Source organism: Rhamphochromis sp. 'chilingali', assembly GCF_963969265.1.
Source record: "Rhamphochromis sp. 'chilingali' genome assembly, chromosome: 3".
NCBI classification, from domain to species: domain Eukaryota; kingdom Metazoa; phylum Chordata; class Actinopteri; order Cichliformes; family Cichlidae; genus Rhamphochromis; species Rhamphochromis sp. 'chilingali'.
The window spans coordinates 33,263,450-33,286,945 of record NC_137931.1 but is presented as its reverse complement, the minus strand read 5'-3'; the positions used below and the strand labels follow the sequence as shown (position 1 = coordinate 33,286,945).

General features: G+C 42.1%; 1 protein-coding gene across 8 annotated transcripts in view; it reads right to left on the bottom strand.

The window, feature by feature from the left end:
• The window catches only part of crocc2 (ciliary rootlet coiled-coil, rootletin family member 2), a 48,345-nt gene that overhangs the window by 158 nt on the left and 24,691 nt on the right, over positions 1–23,496 (bottom strand). The window contains exons 10-35 of one of the 8 annotated variants that reach the window (XM_080877516.1): positions 22,654–22,771; positions 22,414–22,503; positions 22,187–22,321; positions 20,964–21,178; positions 20,669–20,851; positions 20,095–20,239; positions 19,859–20,005; positions 19,236–19,466; positions 14,163–14,356; positions 13,585–13,712; positions 12,252–12,421; positions 11,996–12,175; positions 11,272–11,406; positions 11,037–11,180; positions 8,766–9,004; positions 8,508–8,667; positions 8,249–8,416; positions 6,202–6,586; positions 5,988–6,118; positions 5,765–5,885; positions 5,506–5,660; positions 4,979–5,419; positions 3,577–3,726; positions 3,298–3,489; positions 1,479–1,610; positions 65–244 (exon numbers count right to left, since the gene is read on the bottom strand). In XM_080877516.1, the coding sequence (XP_080733642.1) occupies positions 65–244; positions 1,479–1,610; positions 3,298–3,489; positions 3,577–3,726; positions 4,979–5,419; positions 5,506–5,660; positions 5,765–5,885; positions 5,988–6,118; positions 6,202–6,586; positions 8,249–8,416; positions 8,508–8,667; positions 8,766–9,004; positions 11,037–11,180; positions 11,272–11,406; positions 11,996–12,175; positions 12,252–12,421; positions 13,585–13,712; positions 14,163–14,356; positions 19,236–19,466; positions 19,859–20,005; positions 20,095–20,239; positions 20,669–20,851; positions 20,964–21,178; positions 22,187–22,321; positions 22,414–22,503; positions 22,654–22,771 (4,669 nt within the window). The remainder of the gene's footprint in view (positions 1–64; positions 245–1,478; positions 1,611–3,297; positions 3,490–3,576; positions 3,727–4,978; positions 5,420–5,505; positions 5,661–5,764; positions 5,886–5,987; positions 6,119–6,201; positions 6,587–8,248; positions 8,417–8,507; positions 8,668–8,765; positions 9,005–11,036; positions 11,181–11,271; positions 11,407–11,995; positions 12,176–12,251; positions 12,422–13,584; positions 13,713–14,162; positions 14,357–19,235; positions 19,467–19,858; positions 20,006–20,094; positions 20,240–20,668; positions 20,852–20,963; positions 21,179–22,186; positions 22,322–22,413; positions 22,504–22,653; positions 22,772–23,496) is intronic. The other 7 variants (XM_080877517.1, XM_080877522.1, XM_080877518.1 and 4 more) reach the window with 7 other exon arrangements.

Genomic DNA, 23,496 nt, shown 5'->3' with positions numbered 1-23,496 from the left:
AAAAAAACAAAAAAAACAATATCTGTAATCACACAGAAAACATTCACAGGTAGATTTAAAATACCTGTTCTTCGAGGCCTCTGACCCTCTGTCGATGTGCCTTCTCCCTGCTCTCCAAAGCCTGCTCTGCCTGAAGCTGATTGTCTCTCAGACGCTCCGTCTCCATATCCAACTCCTGGTGGTGGCGTGCTGTCACCTCCAGGAGGCGGTGTGCGTGAGCATGCTCTGACTGGGAGATGTGGGCCTGAGGACAATTCAGAAAAGATTATGAGACTGAAAACACAGAGAGAAAAGGTCAAATTCGGGTTTTTGTGTACTTTTAGTGTCTCCTGGTGGGGTTCTCTGATCACAAATTTTTACAAACACATTATTTGGAAGGCAGCTGTCTTTAACTTCTGCATTTTCTGATTTACACATTTCTTTTGTTGTGTCTTTATAGGCTGCTCTCAGATCCACTGACATTTTGGCTTCTTTATGGAAGACACCGTCTCTCTCTCTCTCTCTCTCTCTCTCTCTCTCTGCCACACCTGAATGCCACAGCTGTACAACATCTGGATCCTGTTCCAGAAACCACAAACTTAGAGTTTAACTCCTGAACTTTGAGATGGGAAAGTCTTCTTCTTTGGGTCCAGAAAGGCTTAACTGAGTTAGCCCAGTCAATTCTATATGTATGTACATGTACATGAGTATGTACATCGTAGGTCATAACAAGACTGACCCACCAGTGGAAAATGGATGGTATTTATCTCAGAAACATCATCTTAGAGTCGTTTTAATTAGGTTAGTCAGGTGAGTCATTATTTAAGCACTTAAAATTACTTTTTGTTTAATGATAAAAAACATGCGACGACGCTGTAATTTTCCTTTTCAATCTACTAAATGTCTTTATGATATTTGCTGTGAAACTGTTTGCTGGTACTGCTTGTCCTTCAATCCTTTTACAATAAAAATGTTCTGATGAGTTTATGGACTCTACTTTCAGGTCATACTAAGTAAAACATGAAGTCCATTTTGTAAATTATAGTTGTTATTAGAGCCAGAAAGAAAGATTATCCCGGGTGTGTGTGGTGTGTGGTTTCAAAGTCAGATCCAACCCTTGCTCATCGCATTGAGTTGACTACACTAACCAATCAATCTTTCATACTGTCTCTAGCAGCGATGGAGTGCACAGAAATGACTCAGTGTCAATTAAATTCAGTATCTTGAAGCGATGACAGCTGAAATGATTTTTTCTGTTTATTTGGAGTTTTTAACATCATCATTACGAACACTAGAAAACTTTAGATTGTCTGTGATAGATGAAGGAAACAGGATGCTATGAGAAACAACATAGCCATTAAAAATGATGAAAATATAACCATAATTTCAGTTGCTGGAACAGCTGGATTGTTTGAGGATTACGTATAGATCCTATAAAACAGTTTGTGCTGCCAGTGCAGTCCCTGCTCGTCCTCTGCTGTAATCCTGGAGCTTCTCACCTGCAGAGTCTGCATCTCGTTCTGTTTTCCAGCCAGCTGCTGCTCCAGGCTCCGCACCCTCTGCTCCAGCTCCTCTCGTGCTCTGGCGACAGATGCTGCCTCCTCCTCCTTCCTCAACCTCTCCATCTCCACCTGACAACAGCACGAGGGTGACATAACGTGAACGACTTTACCATGATTGTTCTGCACCCGTGTGCCTTCCTGTAATCGGTGTAGCAGAAGCCGAGCACAGAGCCTCTCGGTTCCCACAGTCCACCTCCGTATTTCCCTCAGTTTGGGATGACTTTCTACAGCAAACAGAAAGCTCAGGAAATAATAACACTAAACTACAGAATAATAAAGACAGTGTTCAGTATTTTTATGTGTCTTATATGTCTTCACTTGGTCCAGGAGCCTTCTGACCAACACTAAACGTGGATTACTTCAGACCTGGCTGCTGTCACACAAAGGCTTCCAGCAGTTGTAGAATTTGCAGTCTTTAATTACATTTAAAGCCAATTGTGGTTTGGCTTTCTCGTATATTACAGATATTTTACCTCATATTCAGCAAAAATATCTTTTAGGTCCACTGACCAAAAGCAGAGTAATACTTTAGGGCCTGGGTTTAAAAAAATAATTAAGATCGTGGCTTTAATGCCTTGTTTCAGCTTTTTGCTTTTTAGTAACTGGGATTCATTCTCAGTATTTGTCACTACTGTTCTTATTTTTTTTACTTTTATGTTGATTTATGACATAAAAGCCCCAAATAATGAATAATCCTCTTTCATGCTTATTTATAACTACAGCATCTGTGTTTTCCCCTGTGTTTGTTAAGGCTGGCAGCTTTATAATATTAGGTTTTGTGTGCCACACACACAAGTAAAACATTTTTAACAATCAGTGTATTCTAACACCTGACTGAAATCTCGTGTATACCGTGTCTTGATCGACTGACTTTAACATTCCAGTAACCCCACACATATATTTACACGTGCTGTTGTGATATTTTTAATTGTAAACATTATAAATCTGTCAATTTACTTTTCTTACAACTTTTCATAGTTTTCACAGGAACCGGTCCACTGGTGTGACGAGGATAATGGGGATTTTGTGTAAAATATATTTGTGCATTCGTGCATCACGGCTAACAGAACTACAGAAACATTAAGAGATATTAAAAAGTCCACGTTTTTTTGTTCGTTTGACAACCAGAGCAACCAGAGTTCAGACAAACTTGCTGCTTATTTGGAAAACTGTTTGTTGCCCAGATACCCAAATACTATCTCCCTGGTACTGGTCTCTGTTTGGATAAACAGTTGGTAGCTTTCAGAGGCGGGTGTAGTTTCAGGCAATACATCCCTTCTACAGTGGAACAGTATGGCATAAAGATCAGGTGGAAATATGATGGATTTGGATAAAATTACTTAGATTCCATAAATAATGACATTAGAGTATTTTAGAACATCTCTCATAAATAAAGGAAACTACACTGATATGAGAAACACAATCTTAAAAAAAAAAAAAAAAACTTTACTCAGCCATGTTAGCTCCTAAAGTAAAGCTTTGGCCCTTCAGGGTTTAATAAGAAGTAAAGCAACTAAAGATTATGGATGTTTCTCCTGTTTTGCATTTTTGGTGATCCCTTGTTTAAATAATAAAGTTTATTTGTATAGCACTTGCCAAAATGTATTAGTTTTTAATGCTAATTGTTTCAGGTTTTATTTTTACACACTGACACAACAGCCACACAGAATCTCACCGAGCTTTCTGAATTTCGGGGAGAAAGCTGATAAGTGTAATCAGTGTTTGAAAGCACTGTGCAGCAGGCCAATCAGCTCACCTTCTCCAGCGCCTTTCTAAGTGCAGATTTGTCTTTACCAAAGCGTGTCACCACCTTCTCGATCTCAGCTCTCTCACTCTGGAGCTTTTGCAAGAAGCTCTGGAGATTGGCGACCTTTTCTTGGAGTTCTTTCTTCTCTCTGTGCAGCTGCTGGGAGGTTTGAAGCTCAGCCTCCTGCTGTTGCTTTAGGCTCTGGGACACAGTTAATCAACCACACATCAAAACAGTGTCTTGACCTTTGTACCTGTATTTGCTTACACTTCTACCACTGTGACTCACCTCCTTTAGTGTTCTGTTATGTTTCTCTAGCTCAGAAATATTAAAGTTTGAGTTTTCTTGGACTCTTTGAAGGTTCTGGTTCTGCTCTGCGAGCATGTGGTTCAGCCTCTTACTTTCTGAAAGGGCGTCTCGTGTTTTATCCAGACGTTCCTATGGACACATGCACATCGACAAAAACACAACGCAATGGATCACCTTTTTCACGGAAGGACCCTGTCCAGTAAAGCATTTAGACATGGTCAAGATGACCTGCTGAAGTTCAAACTGAGCACCAAAGTGTAAAAGAATGATGATTTAAGATAGTCTGAATGTTGTTGGGTTTTGACAGGTGGTCTAAGTATTTCAGAAACTAATGAGCTCCTGGGATTTTCCCACATAACCATCTCTAAGATTTACAGAAAATAGTCTGTAAAAGAGAAAATATCCAGAGAGCGGCAGTTCTCTGGGAGAAAATGACTTGTTGATGTCAAAGGTCAGAGCAAAATGGCCAGACTACTAATAAGAGTGCAGAAGTAACTCAAATAACCCCTCTTGATACACTTTGGTCGCCTTACTAAACATATTCATTTGCACCTTCCAAATCTAAATCAGTGTTTTTGAAAACCTTTTGTGCCCAAGTTACACCAAAGACAAGCCAAACAATTCAAGGCACAGATGTATTCATTTCTGTGCAAATTAGCCTCTAGATCATGTGTCATATCCATCAGTTTCTGTTTGGTTTTTGTGAAAGCCCGTTTGTAAAATGTTTTTGCAAGAATACTCCACTAGCTTACATCTTGCCTTCATCTCCGTATCAGGCACAATCAGAGTCCAACCAACAGTCTTGTTGCCTCTGGTTCAGAGCCAGCTCTCTTTTGAAGTTTCTCTCAGAAGGGACATTTGGTTTCCAGGTGCTTCTTTCACTTGTGGCACCATGTTAGCAAATATTAGCAAATATTAGGACATTTACTCCGACAAATGGCTGTTGAAATCCCCTGTTTGGTTGAAGTCATGACACTTTTACTCTTTCCTTTATTGGGTACGCAGACGGAAGATTTTTAGCCAAATGAGTGAATGCAGAGTATTGATACATTATCAACAATTCATTTATTTTAGCGCAGTTGGACATTGTGTCACAAAAGTCCAATCGAATCGAAAGATCAACTTAATTTCACTTTTTAATTTCACATTTAACCCAATTTCAGTCTTGATTGCCACGGACCATTTAGAATCTTTTAGACCTCTAATCAACGGATAAAATGCTCGATGGGATAGATGTAGCGCCTAATTTACTGCTCAGATTTTGACGAGTTTGAATGAAACCACAGCAGAGTAAATAAAAAATATGCCACAGCTGATGAGGCCAGCTAAAACATGGGAGTTGTTCTCCTGCTGGATGGAGGGTTCAGGTGAGAGACTGTACCTGCAGCAGCCTTCGGTCCTGCTCGCTGGCAGTCAGAGCCCTCTGCAGCTGCGTTATCTGCTCCTGCAGGGCTCCCGTGTTGCTCCTGCTGTCACTGAGGGTGTTTGACAGTTTGTGAATCTGCTCTCTCAGCTGACTCTCATGTTGTTCAGCTTGAGCCAATGACGTGGCCAGTCTCTCCTCACTAAACCTCAGCGCCGCGCACCGGTCTTCACTCTCACCCAGTTTTCTCCTCATGTCCGTCAGCCTCTCCTGTAATGCACCTGCCTCAGCATCCAGCTCTGCCACTCTCAGCTGGGCCCTCTGCAGCTCGCCTTCGAGAGCACGTTGAGAAAGCTCCAGACTTCTCACCCTGCCTTCTGCTGCCTCCAGAGACTCCTTCAGTTTCTGCTGTTCTGAATTTGAACAAGTTTCTAACTGTTGAACAACCTCCAACTTGTCCTGTAGAGGGAGAAGAACAGGATTTCCTCAGCCTCAAAGAAGATGCTGTCAACATTTCTCTCAACAATATTTTGCTTTTTACGTACCTGAAGTGCTCTGGATTCAGCCTGAGCGGCTTGCAGACTAGCCCTGAGCTCCTCTTCAAGGCTTCTCTTCTCTCTCTCTGTGCAATGTGCTGCTTCTTCCTGCAGGGAAAGCGAAGTGTGTGCCTGGTTCAATCGTTCTTCCACGTCTCGTTTTCCTGAAAGAATATATGTATCTGTTATATATGTAAAACATATTGCTTGCTTAGGCAAATAACTACTGCTAGTTTGTGTATGAGTGAAGAGTTCAGTGGGTTTTTACCCTCCTCTAATTGCTTCAGAGACTTTTGTAGTTGTAGTAGTTGGGAGGATGATTTATCCTGACTGTCTTTGAGTTCAGTCACATGCTGAGTTAGACTGACTACCTGAGCCTTGGCTTCATCCTGAGGAAAGCAAAGCCATTATTTAAGTGAAAAAAATATGACTATAATATCAGAGTTTGAATCATTGAACTTATAATCAGTTATTAAGATTTTTAAATATACCCTGTCTCTTTGAGCATCTGTGAGTTCTTGCTGGAATTCCCGCAGGGCTGTATTGACTGATTCCAAGTCAAGCTCTTTGTCTTCACCATAGGCCACGGAGAGCAGAGATCCATTGGCCACACTCTCTCCTCCTGACCAGACACCACACTCATCGATTCAATTTTTCAGAGAGAAACATGGCACCATGATGCCCTATTGTAAGACCCAACTATACCTTTTGAATAGAAGTGGCTTCTCCAAGGGGAAGGAAACCGTCTTCGTGACCCTGGTTTGTCTGAAAGCCTCACGTGGTTGATGCCAACAGTGCGGCGCAGAGCTGCATACAGCCCCGCCAGCTTGAGCTCCAGGTCCCTGCATTTGGCATCGCTCACTTCCAGCTGCTCCTCCACGCTCTGGGCCTTGTTTTTAGCAACACCAATCTGCATGGAGAGTTCTTTGATTTGCGCCCTGGCATCTTCCAGTGCTGCCTCCAGCTGGGCGGTGGTTTCCCTGTGCCTCTGGTCACTCTGCCGCTGAAAAGTTTCTTTTTCCTGCAGTAGCTCTCGGTTCTGATGCTCCGTGGACTCCAGCTCCATCACACGACGCTGTAAACCTGCGACCTGTGCAAACACCAAGAAAAAATCAGCAAAACTAAATATGGTTCATCATGTGTTAATTACATAAAGTAGAAAATGTTTAGCAGTGTTCATGTGATAAATGCGATAAACCAATAACAGAATTTGTAATCTATTATAATTTGAGGACACAGCTCGACCTAATAAATTAACAGGTTATTAAATGCTCCTTAACCAAAACGTTAAAGAGACCAAAATCTCACTACAAAATATGTCAATCTTGTAAATGATGATGATGATGATTATCTTTTTTTAAATTTTTTTTACATCTTTACATGTATTTGAATCTTTAACTGTTTAACTGCAGCATTAATAATGTGAACATAAATTGATCTACAACACTGAAAAACTGTCATTTAAAACATTATTATTGATAACTGTAGTTCCAATCATGCTCCAAAGGATTTTTAGTGGCCTAAATGTAGCTGTGTAAATAAAAACAACATGGCTTTAAGAAGTTCATCTGTTTCCCGATGACAAGCTTGTCGACTTCACTGATAGAGCCTCAGAAATGAGAAAATAAGGAGTAACAGCAATTGATTAATATACTGTGGAACCCTGACCCTTCTTTATAACCCACTACATGTCAGAGAAATAAAAACAAACTTTCCTCCAATAGCAAATGTTTAAGTTTTATACATCAGGCTTTTCTCAAATGAAGATGAGGGTGTCCCTTTGCACTTGTTTCTAGAAAAACGCAAAAGGGCATCAGTCTCACGAGTAAATCATAACATGAAACCCACAATCCTGTCAATTCTTTCTGTTTATTTTCCATTTGGGTTTAAAGGAAGAGTTTCAAAGATGCAGACCACTTTAAGTGATGGGATCCCAACAAGCTACATGTGGGACAAAGTGTGTTTTGGTGGGACATAGTTAATGCTGAGAGGTATTTAGCATCGGGAATAAGAAATATAGAACTGTTCTTCTATATTGGCCAGTGGATTCAAACCCACAACCCTCTTGCTGTGAGGCGATAGCCCTAACCACTGTAGCAATGTTGCATGTTTCGCTTATAAAGAAATGAAGTTACTGCTGTATAGCTCCAAAATATTCTGAACGTACAGGTTTTGCACTTTTTGCAGACTTGCTGTTACGTGTAACTGATTTTTTTGCTTCTATTTTCACGAGTTTATTTTTGATCATTTGTTTTCAGATTGGTTTTAGATAATGTGGAGATGTTTTATGTTAAAAACGTTCTTGGTCCGGCCTGTTTCAGATCAAACTGGAGAATATATTGGCCATTACCTAAAGTGGTTTACTGAGCTTACAGACTGGTTTATATGTAGTTTGAAAAGGGAAACATCATCATTAATCAGCGTTCTAATATATCATAATGATCATCAATTTATTCTGGCATGCAGAATACACACATCCACCCGATATTCACTTACTGCTGGAAGGGGTCATGGGAATTTAGGGACCCTCAATGTGAATTTATGGGACTGAAGAGCTTGAATAATGAATTTATAATTCAATAATTTGCTAAAATGTTGAGCAACATTTGGATTTTTCAAACCCACTGCGCAGTAGTGTGTTATGGTTCATGCTGACTGTCACTGTGTGAGTGTGACATGTGAGGTATGTTAGCCAAGGTTGAATGTTTGCTCTAGCGTGTTGTTAGCATACTAACTCCCGGAGGCCTTCTACCTCGTTTAGCACCGCTTCCCTGCCAGCTTCACACTCCAGCACTCTCTGCTTGAGGGTGAAAGCCTCACGACGTGCCTCCTCCTCCTTCTGCTCCTCCTCACATACCCTGGCCTGCAGCTCTCGCAGTTCCTGTTTCTGCCGGATGTTCTCTCCTTCAAGGACCTTTACCTGTTCATGTCAGCACAGCACAAATTACTCCGATATAATTCTTCATTTCAAATAAATCAGATGGAAACCAGTGACCTCAGTCATTCTTCACCTGTCTGCGCAGTTCCTGCAGCTCTCTGCGCGCTTGCAGACGAGACTTCTCCAGCTCTCTCATGCCGCTCCGAAGAGCTGTTGCCTCTTGTTGCATTGAGCTCCTCTGCTCCTCTAAGACGGCCACTTTCTGCTCATTCTCCTCCACAGCTCGTCTCAAACTAGTCAAGACGTGGTTAATATTTACACATTAAAAAATATGATAAACATCCACTGTTGGTGGACGATTATAGCAACGTGCCTTGCATGGCAGCCATACCTGCTGTTATCACTTTCGGCTCGCTTGACGAGAGCTCTCAGCTCCTGGTTTGAGGCTTGGATGGCTTCTTTCTCTCGGGTCTCATTACCCAAGAGCCTTCTCAGGTCCACAGCATCTTTGCGTAACTTGTCTCGCTCCTGTGCACAGCCCTGAAGCTCTCTGTGAGCCTCAATCAACTCCCTTTGCCCTTTAAAACGTCCATCCTCTCCCTCGTGCAGCTGTTGACGGAGGCCCTCCAACTTCATGGGAAAGTTACAGAGAATTAAAGGCATGATGTATCAATAAAGAAAATTAGAGGGTCACAAACAAGAGCAAGAAAATGAAATAAATAGTTTAGAAACACTGAGCTTTTTTCTTGAGTTCTTCTCGCTCCAGCCCAGAATTTATTTGGTAACAAAATCCTCCTGCATGCCGACTTAGGATCGGATAATGCATCATAGCCTCACTGTTTGAAAGCTATTCCTCAACATCTCCTATTTTAAGCATTATCTGCACTATCTCAAAATACTCTCTGACCAATATTCTGTTTTATGGCAACTTTTTGTGTGTTGAAGGGAGGCCCGAGCTCAGCGGGGCACGCATAAGAGCCAGTTGGGCCTTTAGCCAGGTGCTGTCTCTCCCTGTCTCCTCTTTGCAGCTCACAGTGCGAAGACAGCGACATGATAAACAGCAGCCCCCCTGGTGAAGTGGTAGGGGAGAAGGAGGGAGAAGAGGGAGGACAAGGAGCAGGATGAGGAGGAGGAAGAGTGTTATGTTTAGAGGCCACACAAGATGGTTCGTCCTTATAAACTCTAAAGTGAGAAAAAACAAGCCAGTGCTGATCCAGCCCAACTCCACTTTATTTTATCTGATTTTTTGGGGTGGAGGGCAGTGGAGGAGGCAGAGAATATGAGGGCAGCAGTGTTGTGTTATGCGGATGGGAGAGGGGGACCCGGAGTCCCAGCGGAGCCAGCCTCTCGCTGCTGCGACGGAGAAAATAAACACTCCACCGCTGGCTTATTTACACAAGAGGTTAACTTAAACTTTGATTTGATATTATGGTACCAGAGACCGTATCCTCCTCTTTCTCGTTCTACCTCTTTCCCCTTATCGTTCTTCGTCTTTCATGCTCTTCGATTCTTTGTCACATGTCCTCACTCCTGCTTTCTGACATGAGAATCTTGAGATGGGATTAGTGAAAATAATCAAACAAGGAAGCGAGCAGGGGTGGCCAAATATGACAACGCTGCTGAAGCCTAACTTGATATATGGTAGGGAGGGCCGGCCAAACCTCAAAACTCTTGTGCTCTGGCTCCACTCATCCCCATTCACTATACTTTGACATGACTAAGGAGACAGCACGAAGACAGGGTGACGCTAAATTTTGCTTCTTTTTTAAATGAAACCAATAAGCCCCACACAGATAAACAATCTCCTTTTCCAGGAAGGCCAAGCTTTTAAATCATGGCATGGTGGGGCCTTTACAGCTCTGCAGTTACATCTTAATGAGGTGAGTGTGAGCTTGTTATTTCACTAAAACGCCCAGCGACCCTGTGCTTGGATTCCTGACCTTAAGCAACCCTGAGAGATGAGATTTACGGCTCCCTCATTTGGCTCCGAGAGGTATGTCACTGAGCCAAAATTATAGTCTCTAATTGCACTTTAATGTTTATATTAAGGTCAACAGAACCAAACTTTTCCCCTGTGGACTTGACAGGAAAAGGACACAGAAACTGCGAGCTGAGTAGAAATCTTAAGAGAGGACACCGCACCACCTTTCCTTGCAGGATTTGGCCCAGTGCACGCTGCACCTGATGGCACCCTGATGTTAGCAAAGCTCTGTGACACCAGCCAATGTCAACATAGGCTTATGGTAAATGGCTCTCGCTTGTACTGGTACAAATTGGTGCAAACTCTCCCTCACAGCAGAAGCAGATGAAAGGTCTCCCATCCAATGCCAAGCCAAACAAACTAAAAGTTTCCGAACCATTTCTGTGACACTACTGTACAAACCTGTGCCAATTTAGTGAGAGCCAACTGATACACCATATATTTAAAAAAACAAAAAAACAAGAGACACGGTACCTTCCTAGATATTATGTGGTGAAAGTATAATCACAGAAAACAAGTAATGTTTCAGGGTCCTTTGGTTGGTACCTGTGGCTGGTATTTAATTCACAATGATTATGTATTACAGTGAATACTGATTGGTCTGATCTATGATACTCGTGAGAATAAACTCAAAATAGGTTAAGTTAAAATCTTACATCAACTTTTTTTAAAAGTTCCTACCTCCTGTTGCGCATGCTCTCTCTGCTGGTTCAACTCTCTGACCTGCTCAGTGAGACTCTTTTTGTCACTCTCATGCGAGTTCAAAGACTCTTCAAAATGCAGCTGCAGTTCACGCAGCTCAGACTGCAGGACAGCCATTTGGTTCTGCAGCATATGAAAACACAAACCGGTCAGCCGAGTTACAACACGGCAAGGAAACGTGAACAGAGCCAGTATGCTCCCGTCATAGTTTTACCTTGTCCTGCTCCTGTTTGCGAAGTGATTCCCTCTGCAGGCGTTCCATATCCATTTCCGCTGTGGCCAGGTCCTCTCGCAGGGATGCTAGCTTCTCTGTGAGGACAGCCTTCTCTGCCTCCATCTGAGACAAAGCCTGATCAAAACACACTGCGAGGTCAGAATCATTCATACGTAGCTCAGAAAAAGAAGCTGACTTGGCCACTGGTTCTTGGACAAAAAGAAATCGGTTCCACAGTTCGTACTTGTCATTTACTGTCAGTAATTTTTATATTGTCCTAGTGTCTGCACTCTTTCCCTGTCTTTGTCTCCCTCTAACTTACCAATGAATTTGAACCTTTGTCTTCCTCATTTCCACTTCCTGGTTTACTTTAACTATTGTTTTTCTGTGCTATTCTCCTTTACTTTAAGGTCCTTTCTTCATGTTTCCTTGATTGCCTTCACCTGATTGTGTTTTTCCTCCTCTCACTGGTTATACCTGCACGCAACCCTGTTTGTAACCCTGTTTGTATTCTGCATACTCATTTTTCTGTTGTAACTCATGCTTCTTCTGCTTTCTTTAGGAATTGTATTATCTTCCAGTCCTTTTATATTTCATCTGCAGATCTTCTGCATGCTCAGAATTGCGATGTCGTCCCCTGGCCTACCTTCAAATACACAAACATTTTAAACATCACTGACAATCATAAGAACCATAAGAAACCTGCAAAGACCACCTCATGTACCTGCTGCTTTTCATTCTCAGCCTGCAGGAGACTTTGGCCGAACTCCTGCTTCAGCCTGGCCAGCTCTTCTCGCACCTGCTGCAGCTCCTTCTGGCTGTGCGCACGCAGCTCCTCACACTGTCTGCGCAGCTGCTCCTCGGCCTGCTCCCGCTGAAGCATCAGCTCTGCACGCTGCTGCTCCTAAGGACCAGCAAACAGACACTTCAGTACAATTAACAGATTAATAGACAGTGAGACCAGCAAATTCAAAGTGCACCTTCTGCTGACGTTCTGCTTCGAGCTGCTCTCTGTGAATTTGCTGTTTGCTGGTCAAAGTCAGCAGGGTACTCCTCTCAACTTGAGCCAGCTTTTCCTCCAACTTACTTCTTTCTTCTTTTGCTTGTGCACATTGCCGTTCAGCATCTGCTCGCATCTGAGCAGCTTCACCTGCACAGGTAAATACATCCATGTACCTCAGTTGCAGACAAACTTTAAAAACCACTGATGTTACAGAAGCAGCAATATTTTATTCAGAGTTTTTATCAAAGAACATGCTAGCTTAATGGCACTCATTTGTAGACCCAAAGATCTTGAGGTGCAGTGGACAGAAAGGACAAACTAATACAATACGAAATGCAGCGTAAGTGGATGTTACATAAAGCTAGCATAAAAGTGGAACTTGGCAAATGATACTAAACATCTTCTTTAGCTTAAATTCAAACTTAACTGTTACCCAATACCTAACCAAACACTGACCATGGACACCACAAGCGCCACGCTTTACCACGGTAAGTCAAACTAACCAGTTTGAACTGCAGCTGTTAAACGCACAGAAACTTAAATAAAACCTTTAAGAAACAGAAACTCATTATCGTTCAATTTAAGACCTTTTACACTATCTCTGAAAAAAGTGGTAACATTACATGCAAGCTTTAAATGTGTTTGTCAAATATCTCTTGTTGAGGCATGTTTACTCTTCAAAATAACCTTCCTATCTCTGAGAGTGACGTTCCCAAACATAACATTTTTCAGTTACAGCAGGTTTTTTGTTTTTGATGAAGTTTGAATAGTTTAATTTAGGTTTACCTGCCACTTAAAAGAAAAAAAAATTATACTCACTCCCGTCCTGTGGTACTTGTTTTATAGCAAGAAAAGAAAAATACCACATCTGCAGGGGAGTCTAAAAGGATGTGTGTGAAGTATGCAGGCGTGACCATGGGATAATATTATTTTCTGATTTGTTGAGCAAGTGTCTCCATGGCATCAACTGTAAGCAAAGCCAGACTGCGGCACAGAGAAAATTAACTTAATTTATAATAATATGTATTAAACTGCCTATCAGATATAACCACTGATCAACTAAAGCTGCCGCAGGGCTGTTCTGGATCGTTTCAGTTCACTTTAACCCCTGCTTATCTGATTCATGCGTATGTTTGTGCAGAGTGGTGAGACCCTGGTCAGCTGAGAAAGCAGCTCCAGTGATGCTGCAGCCCAGCTGTTGCAGAGCTCACAGCTGAAATATGGATCTCTTGTGGGTTGCTGGAAAGGCTTCACGGCCGGGGGGCTTGGCAAAGAGAACAGTGGGGTCTCTGAGGGAGAGGGCTACTCACGCGTCAAGGCCTCGTTAGCTGAAAGCAAGCCGCGCCTCTCCCCCTCCAACCTGGAGCGCTCGGCCTCCAGAGACGAGGCAAGCTCCTGGCTCTCGAACAGGGCCGTCTCCATGGACTCCTTCTCTGCTCTGCAACACAGTGGTAAAACGGTTTGAGTGCTGAAAAAAGACCTTTGAACCTTTTAGGTGTAGAAGGTCATAAAACCCAATAATCCATCACAAGCGTAGTTTCCAAATAAAACCATGTTACTTAAAGACTCTTGTTACACGAGACTCGCTACGCTTTAGAAAGTAAAATTTGTTTAAAAAAGTCAAAATGACCGTAAATACCCGACGGCAGTTGGTTTTATTTAAACAAACACACAGAGATACACCCATGCTTTTGAGGACACTGTGCTCACTTACATTCATTCCTTGCACTCTCAAACTAAACATTACTGATACAAGCCTAACTCCAATTTATGCTGAATGCAAATGCTAAAAAACAAACTGGTGAAGCTGGTTTTAAATATCAAATTGGTCCCAAACATTTCAGAGGTCCAACCACACAAACAAATACGCACAAACACACACACAGACCTCAATGCAACCAGCTCCTGCGTGAAACCACAGGCCTTTCGGTCAGCGGAATTTAGCTTGACATCCAGAGCTGCCTTGTCCTTGGCCAACTCCTCCCTGTCATGGGTAGCTCTCTTTATGGCTGCGGTCTGTGTCTCAAGCTCCTTCTTGCACGCACACAGCTCCTCTGTCACAGATTGCAACTGCCTTTTGACCTGGAGATGAGCACAGGCAGAAAAAAAAACCATTTCTTTACACAACATCATTATAAACATTAAAATATTGCATTTGCAATTCACAACAGACTTATGACAAATACATTTTTGATTATTTTCAGCCAGAGTCTTGTTCGTGACAAGTGGGAGACAGATGGATACCCTCACCTATGGCCACGACCTGCGTGTGGCAACTGAAGGAATGAAATAAAGAAAAACCATGGATATAAGGGCCCACATAGCAACATTGGTATGGATTGGATCTGGCCCACACAATGTGCTTACACATGGCCCACATACCGCAAAGAATGACGGCCCTTCGGTGGCCCAGATCAGGTTTGCCAGAGGTGGCCCACACATGGGCCAGCACAAGACCAGTTGCAGACACACTGGTGGCCCTGTCATTGCCCAGAAGTTTCAGCTCTGGCCCCAGATGTCAGCCTAATGTGTACCTTAATCAAGCCATGTAATAACAACATGTGCATAATAGTTCAAAAGTAACATGACAAAACTCTGTTCAGACAGTGAATGGACTGATTCTTATGTAGCGCTTTTCACTATTCAAGATTACTGAAAGTGTTCTATACAACATGCTACATTCACCCATTTTCTCTAAACCGAGTGCTTCCTAACTAAATTCATACACATTCACACTCTTGGCATGCAGACTGGAGGAGCCAGGGATCGAACCACTAACCTTCCGATCAGTAGGTGACCTGCTCTACCTCCTGAGCTACAACCACCCAGTGGTAAACATGAGTAAACCCTCAATAGGTTTTGGATAAAGTGCCCACTCACAAACCTGTCAAACCTGCATTTGAAACTTTGGCTACCATAGCAGTATAGTATTGCAACAAGACATTTGGATCTTCTAACTAAAATAGGAAAATAGGAACATAAATAGTGCCATCATTGCCAGACCTGGCCCACATCTGGTTGACATACACCCTGCCATGACACCGGTCAGTCAGAAGTGCCAGTTTGATGCCGGATCCGGGCCAGACCTGTTTTCTATGAGCCTGGGCCACATAAACCAAACCACAATCGGCCAGATATGGCATTCCATCGCACAAACAGTGGCTACATTGCCAGACCTGACCCATATCTGGATGACATATGTCTTATCGTGCCAGAAGTCAGCCAGCAGTGCCGGCTTGATACCAGATCCGGGCCAGACCTGCTTGCTAGGTGGGGGGCGGGGTGAGGTTCATCTGAAGGGTGTCTGGGTCAGCCTTTAAACAGGGCAACCAACATAGCCCTTGAGTTTAGCGCTGCTGCTCCTTTCCATCTGAAAGCAAATTAGCTGATGTGGTTCAGAGATGCCTTTTGAACAACTTGTATTTCAGCAATATCCAAACTGAAGAAGACACAGGGTAGCAGAGGAGTGGAGAGAGGGACACCATGACTTCAACCAGTGGTTAGTGAAGTCCTGTTGCCATCTTAGTGTCTTGAAATGAGGGGCAGATCTGACTGTGAAACAGAGGACTATCTCATGATTATACCCTGGATAATCCCCTTTTCCGACTCCAAAACTCATCACAATTTGTCAAATAAAGTTCATGTTTGATTGAATATGGCCTAAAAAAAAGCAATCAATTAGTAAATTGTTCCCTGAGGTCACAGAGTAGAGGAGCTGACGGCTATTTTCACACAGACATCTATATATGGAGTCTTTTTGGAACTAGAGCTGTGGCCCCCTGGAGGCCATTACAAAGATTGCGAGTTTAAATAATTTCTTTGGTTTAAGATTTCAGACCTGGAAACTACAGTGATGTGTCTTTTGGGGAGGACAATGAACCTTTTAGGTGGGTGAACCCTGTGAAACATGAAAATTCTAGCAGAAATAAATACTAAACCACTAAAAAATTTGGCTCTAATGATTTTAAATTTAGACAGACCTCCTGCCTCCATAAACATTCATTAGGAGACACAGCGCCCCGTAACAGTATAGTAACTGCACTGAAACATGATTCAACTGTGAAATAATGGAACTAACAAAATGGTTCCAAAAATAAATAATAAATGTCTCACACATCCTTTGTTTTAAGTTTGCAAAGAAAATAAGTTGAAGAATGGACTGAATCATTTTGAGGGAAGGTTTGTTTTTTATTTTAATTTAAAAGCATATTGATTTGCTTCTATAATAAGCACAAGAGCTTTCAGTTCATATGAGTATATGCTGTCGGTTTCTCTCTCTCTCTCTCTCTCTGTCTTGCTCTCAGGTGAAGAGCTGGGCAGAGCTGTCGTTTCTCGGGTTTGTTTCTGCACACATGCAACTCATTACCTTCATCAGTACTAGGTACTTAAGGACCGGCTGTGGCAGTGTCTCCACCAGATTGTCGCCTCCACTTTGGTGGTAAATCGGCCAACCTCGTGTAACTGAGATTTCTGCAAGTTTCGCAAAGTAACTCTTGCGTTTGATCTGCTTCCCAGTTTACCTCCTGGAGTTCCTGCTTTACTGCTTTTGAAACCTCCCTGCTGCCTATAGTGGAGTCAAAAGACCACAGTCGGATTTGTTCTTCATCTGCATTCATGTTTTCTGACTTTCTTTGGAAACAAGTATTTGCCAGCCTGCCTACCAGCTACCCCTCCCTTGTCTCACCCTTCTCCCCGGACAAAGTAAGATTTCTAAGCTGAGAATCATTAAGCAATCTCAGGCAACCTCACAGCTCTGGACTTCATTAACTGATTCTCTCCCATTTCAAAGATTCTCCCAGAGCTCCATTACCGCTGTTAGCAGCCACCTGAGTAACACACGCCCATCTTTTCTTGTCTTACTGTGAATAAAGCTTCCCGGGTCCAACCTTACATTTTTTTTTTTTTATACAAAATATAATACATACAATATATACATATGGAGAAAGAAGCTTCACAGGGTTCCACTCTCACAGCTTCTGTAGGAATTAAAAGGGTAGGTACTAGCCATATGTTAAAAAGATGCACTTAATTAGTAGATCACTATTAAGTGTCAACAGCTTTTATAAAAGTACAAATTTTGTCTGATCTGGAGCATTACAGTGTGTGTTAACACACAACCAAAGCCTTCCCAGAAGTGTGAATTCACCCCAATGTCAGACTGTCTCATCTCTCTACAGCCTTAGTTAGTGTGTAAAGACTCATCGAAGTACAAGGGGGGCAAAAAAAGAACAAGTATGGCTTATTTGGAAGGGTTGGCAAGAAGAAGCCTCTTCTCTACAACCAATGTGACACCACAATTTGTTCACAAACTTGCATCTTTTGACAGACACAACCAAAGGGGAGATGTTTGACCATAAGACACCACCCCTTTTGGAGAAAAATAACACAGCACAAAAATCTCATATCAACTGTCAACACAATGAAGGAGGGCTGATGATGTGATGCACTTTGCAGTCAAAGAATCAACCACGAACTCCTCTGCATGCCAAAGTTTTTTAGAGTAAAATGTGAGTCCATCTGTATGAAAGCCAAAGCTTGGCCCAAACTGGCTCATGCAACAGGACAATGACCCCAAGAACTGCAGCAAATGTACAACAGAGTGGGAGAAAAAAAGGAATCACGGTTTTGCAATGACAAACTCAAAGTCCAGGCTTCAAGACCATAAGAGAGCTGCGCATATTTAAACACCTGCAAACCACAATGAACTGAAGCAACCCTGTAAAGAAGAGCGGGCCAAAATTCATCCACAACCATGCGAAAGACTGAAAATATCATACAAAAAAAACAATCAACTTATTGCTTATATAAAGGTGGTTCTACAAGCTAGATATTAACTGGCTGTACTAAACTTGCTTTTTCACACGACACTAGTCGGGTGATTCCATATGAAGTCTTTCCAGTGCTGTAACTTGTTCTGAGTAGCCACCTATTCCACATGCTGAGTCTTGAAGTTTAACTTAAAAGACACTTTTGAAGTTTCCACCAGTGAATTATTAGAAAACCGGTCAAACATGCATTGCATCAATGGCTGTTTGTGTTCCTCTACATCAGAGACAATAAGTTGGTGCAGTGTATTGAAACTATTAATTGGTGCTGACCAGTGTTTAAGGTGTGATTAGTCTTATCAGTAAGTACTCAGAATGACCCTAATATACTGTACCAGTTACTGACACACTAGCACACTATATTTAACCAACCCCTGCTATTTCTAATATTTCACTGCGGCAGAATGTTTGAAAAGCAACAATCACTATAATTTGATTTTGGACCAAACAAAAAAAATGAACTCACACTAACTAAATATTAGCACACAATGTCTTTCAGCCTCTCCTTAGGTAAATATTCAAGTGGATGAATTACACCAATGTTATGGATGTGTGTAGGCCCCCAATATGGGGATGAAACATGAGCTCAGTGCGATGCATGCCGCTACAGGGTTTGCTTCATCCAAGTTTGATTTATTTTTACAGATAAGCTATCTAAAAATGTTTGGATGGAATTTGTCAGATTTTTTAGGTGTGTTATATTTTTGCTCAGATCAACATGGATATCCTAGTTTCACATTCAGAACAGATAATACAGCAGGAGAGGATTCTTTTCATTCTTTAGAGGACGGAACAGGGGGATCTGGATCTGCTGAGGAAGAATGGAAATACTTTAGGTGTTAATTTATTGCTGCTTTCACCAAAACTCCTGCTGGATATTATATGTCTGTCTATTTATCTTTTCCAGTTCACATTTGTTCACCAAGGTCCTCTGCTTGTTATGTCCCAAGTTACATATAAAACACACAGTGGAGCGCTGCATATCAAATGTGAGAGGAAAAAACACAGCAGATGCATCCAGGACCTCCTATGCATTTTAATGTGACAACAAGCTCCGTGAACCTGCTGAAAGCTGTTAATAACATCAGCCAATTCTCCAAGGCGTCGGGAGTAGGGAGGAGCGTGAGCGGCCTGACCTGCGAGCGCTTCTCCAGGGCCTGAGCTTTCTCCTTCTGCAGGAGACTCAGCTCTGCTTCTAGCTTCTGGCAGAGATCCTGCAAGTGGCTGTGGGAGCTCTCCAGGGCTTGCTTCTCGGCGAGCAGATCCATCATCTCCTTTTGTGCCCGCGCTGCATCCTCTCTGGCTGCTGCCCGCTCCGCCTCGGCTTCCCGTCTACGTTCACAGAGCTCCCTCTTCTCTCCTTCTGTCTGGAAGGGAAGCCAGGATATTTCATTTTACTTCCTTTCCTTCTAGTAGCAAGTCTGCTTGGTTACACCTCTGGGCACTTATTTATTTTCTAAATTAACTTTAATTTCAGCAATCACCAGGATACAAAAACTGCAGGTATAGAGTAGAGCTATATGACTTTGTGAGACCAAGAGAAATTTTCCAAGTCAATAATATCAAATAATATGCTCTTGATCAAAATCAACCCTATAGTCTTTATATATTAGTTATATGATTTATATACTGTAAGTTTGGGAGCACCTGATGACAGATCTGTGACTCACAGTGCAGCACACAGCAGAGCAAGTTAGTCATCTCACCTCGTGCTCTCTACTTTTTTTGTATGTTATGGGGGAACTGCATGGCTACTGACCTCCAGCAGAATACGACTGAGCTCCACCTTGTCTTTTGCTAAGCCTTCACTAAGGGCGGCCATTTTGTCGAGAGAATCTTTCAGCGCCGCCTCCTGATTCTGGAGTTTGTTGAAGGCCAGTTCCTGCGCAGCACTCTGAGACTCAATCTGCAGAGTGATTCAAATAATATTAAAAGAATTATGACAGATCTCAGAGAAACTTTGCAAAACTTGCGCTGAGGAGCTGAGTTGTTAACCTTGGAGAGAGCCAGAGTGAGGCTGGCCTTGTCATCCTCCAACACCTCCTTCTGCAGGGTGATTTGGCTCAGAGCCTCCTTCACCATCACAAGCTCCCTGCGCAGATCCGAGTGCTTCCCTTCGAGCTCCTGCAAACTCCTCTCACTGAAACAGAAATTATATCACATGTTTAACTCCCCACCACTGTTCTGCTGGTCTCACACACGATCCCTTTAACAGTAATCCATCTGTACTTTAAAAAAAAAATGAAGAAATGTTGGCATAAGTGCCGAGTTTTCTTTTTTCTGTTTTTATTGTTTTTTGTTCAATTGCATGTCCTTCTCCAATTCTCAGCTAATCAAATTTTTTAGCCCAAGAAACCCTGAAAATGGGAAAGAAAAGTATCCCTCATGCATGAGTTCAGTAATGCTATGTAAATCATTTACATTTTCATCCAAATGTCATGTGGGTGCATTGCCGGCTGGAGAATGACATGTGTTACTGATCTGAACTCTAAACAAATGGGGCTTGAAAACAATCATGCCTGTCAGGATGTGCTTTGTGTAATGGTCATTCTCTGTGATCTTGCTGTACCCTCTTTGGGCCTCCGTGTTCTGGCGTGCCAGCTGCATCTCTAGATCCTCCCTTTGCTGCCTCAGGAGATCCCTCTGTCTCTGAAGTTCTAGCGAGGAGCTCCGTAGTACCTCCATCTCAGCACGCTGGGAGTCCACTTCCTGCTGAAGCCCCGACAGCAGCTTCTCCAGGCTGCTTTTTTCACTGTGTGATGTGGTGAAAGAAATAAGCAGTGGACATGAAAGAGACAAAGCATGTTCAATAGCTTTCTAAATGCCAAAATCAAAGTGTAGTCAAGAAAAAGAAGTAGAAGTACTTGGTGAGGATGTACCTGGAGATGAGCTCCAGTGAGCGGTGATATCTGTTGCTGTCCCTGAGGCTTTCTTCCAGAGCTTTTTTATCCTCCTGACTTTCCCGCCTCACATCCTGAATCTTCTGCTCCAACTCTCTCCTCTCAGCGTCCCTCTCTTGCTGGTGTTCGCGCAGTGTATCCACTTGCTCCAGAGCAGCCCCCAAACGTGCACGTAGCTCCTGCAGGTTATATGTCAGTGTGAGTGATTGAGCTTTTTATGCTTGAAAGGCTGCAACATAAAAATTCACATAACACAGAGTTACATGAGAAGAAACAATGAGAGAGACACAGACAACCATTCACACTCATTCATACCTGAAGCTGATTTAGAATCGCCAATACAATTCATTAAATTCTACCCATACAACGCCACATTACAACAAGTCGCCAAGTCACAACAACAGTCACTTTAAGGCGCTTTAAGCCAAAGGATTCAAACCCACGATTCTGAGTTTAGACTGTGACACTTGCAGAGAATGTAAAAGTACTACATTTCCACGTTGCATCAACAGATCTTAAATGTGTTTTTCAGCCCTGAAAATTTCACATTCTCCTGGATTTGTAAAGCTACAATGGCTCAAAAATGCTGCAAAAATGAACTGACTCTGAACCTGCGAAGTTTCCGTTATGTGCTTTGTGGCCCTGTTACTTGGAAAATATTCAGAATGTGAAGGTATGAAAGTTTTTCATGTCTTTATTAAACACCCTAAAAACAAATCAGCTGATTCTGATCAGTCCAGCTGAGGTAGGAACTTTTTAAACTTTTTAACTTTTTAAACTTTTTTTTAAGTTTTAACTTTTTTAAGTTGACAAATATGACAAAGTAAAAAAATGAAAAAAAAATCACTTCATAGTAGCTTATAGTAGTAGTTAATGTCCTCACAGTTTTGTGTAGCTCATTCCATTTATAGGCAATAAACTATTTAAACTATTTAAAGTTCATTGTGGATAAGAGGACTAGGTAATGTTAAAGCATGTAATCAAAGACACAAACCTGCAAGGCAAACACACTCTTAACACATAAACACATGTGCTACGTGTGTTTATAAACACAAAACTGTTATTACAAAGTGGGGAGATTGTTGTTTCTTTGAAATTACATACTACAAGTATATGCCCAAAAGTTTGACTTTTTCAGATATAAATTAGAAGAAGCGCACAGACTGTGTGTTAGATAACTGTTATACCTGTGTTTGTTTCTGGTGTTTGGAGAGAGCATTCTGTACTGATATCACAGTAGCGTTCCTAAGAGGAGAACGGCCATGAAGAGGCGAGGATGACACACTCTCAGGGCCACAGCCGTCCCCCTCACTGCTCACTAACTATAAAGAAATTATAGTAAAAATAAAAGGCATTATTGACTTCATTGCATAACAGCTTCACAATCTAATTCACTACTTTGTTTTGTTCCGACCTGGTGAACATGGTGTAAAATCTTTTGGAGGGCTTGGATCTCTGTGTGGAGTATTTCCATCTCTGCTTTATCCTCGGTTCGCCTTGTCTCCTGAGCAGGAAACCATTTAAGTCAGATAAGCAGCGTACATGGAGTAAGTCTGACATTCCCCAGACTGCAGCCCTCTAGACTAGGAAGTTATGGACTTTATCAAGCCTCAGGTCCAGACTAGAGCCAATTTAGCTATCTGTCACCTCCTACCATATATTCCCAAGGTCCTACCATCCTGTCCAGACTGATCTGCATGGTGTTGAGGCTGATATCTTTCTCACTGTTCTGGCTTTGGAGGTGCTTCATTGTGTCGGTCAGTTCCAGGATTCTAGATAGACCATGAAAAGAGGGTTCAGGAGAGTTCAGGAGACATCAAGGAGAAGACAGAAAGAGACTGGGATGTACTCCTCCCTCTAGACCATCAATGCTATCATGTTCTGCTCATAGTCTACAAGAGATGGCACAAAAGACTTGATTCCCATTACTAGATAAAAGAACTAGATTTACTCCATATATAAAGGTTTGGGGTTTCATCAAAAGGATTATACTTGTCTTTTCATTCAGGCATAGAAAAATAAGAATTTCCTAAATGATCAACCAATCGCACTGCACATGACCTTGAAGCCAGTATTCCTGTTTCAGTTTATGAAAATGGAATAGTGACGGCCCAGAGCAGTTAGTCTAACCCACAGATTGAGTTACTCAGTTACTATATTCAGTCTGAAACCAGCGGTGGATGGTTGTTAAACAAAATGAAGGTAACCATAGGACATTTTCACAAAGGAACACAAGAACCACATTAAGTTAAAAGACAGACATGGTAGATTTCTTTTAGGTATGTTGCTTTTTGAGAATAAAGTCAATAAAAAGTTGAAATGTCAGGAATAAAGCTGAGCTGAAAAAATAAAAGTTAGAGGAAGAAGAGTTTTGGCATTTTGAGAATAAAGTTAAAGCTTTGAGAGAAAAAGTAAAAAGTCAATATTACACTTTACATTTCAAGAATAAAGTTAACTCAGTAGATTTCACCTCGTTTTCATCATCTTGACTTTTATC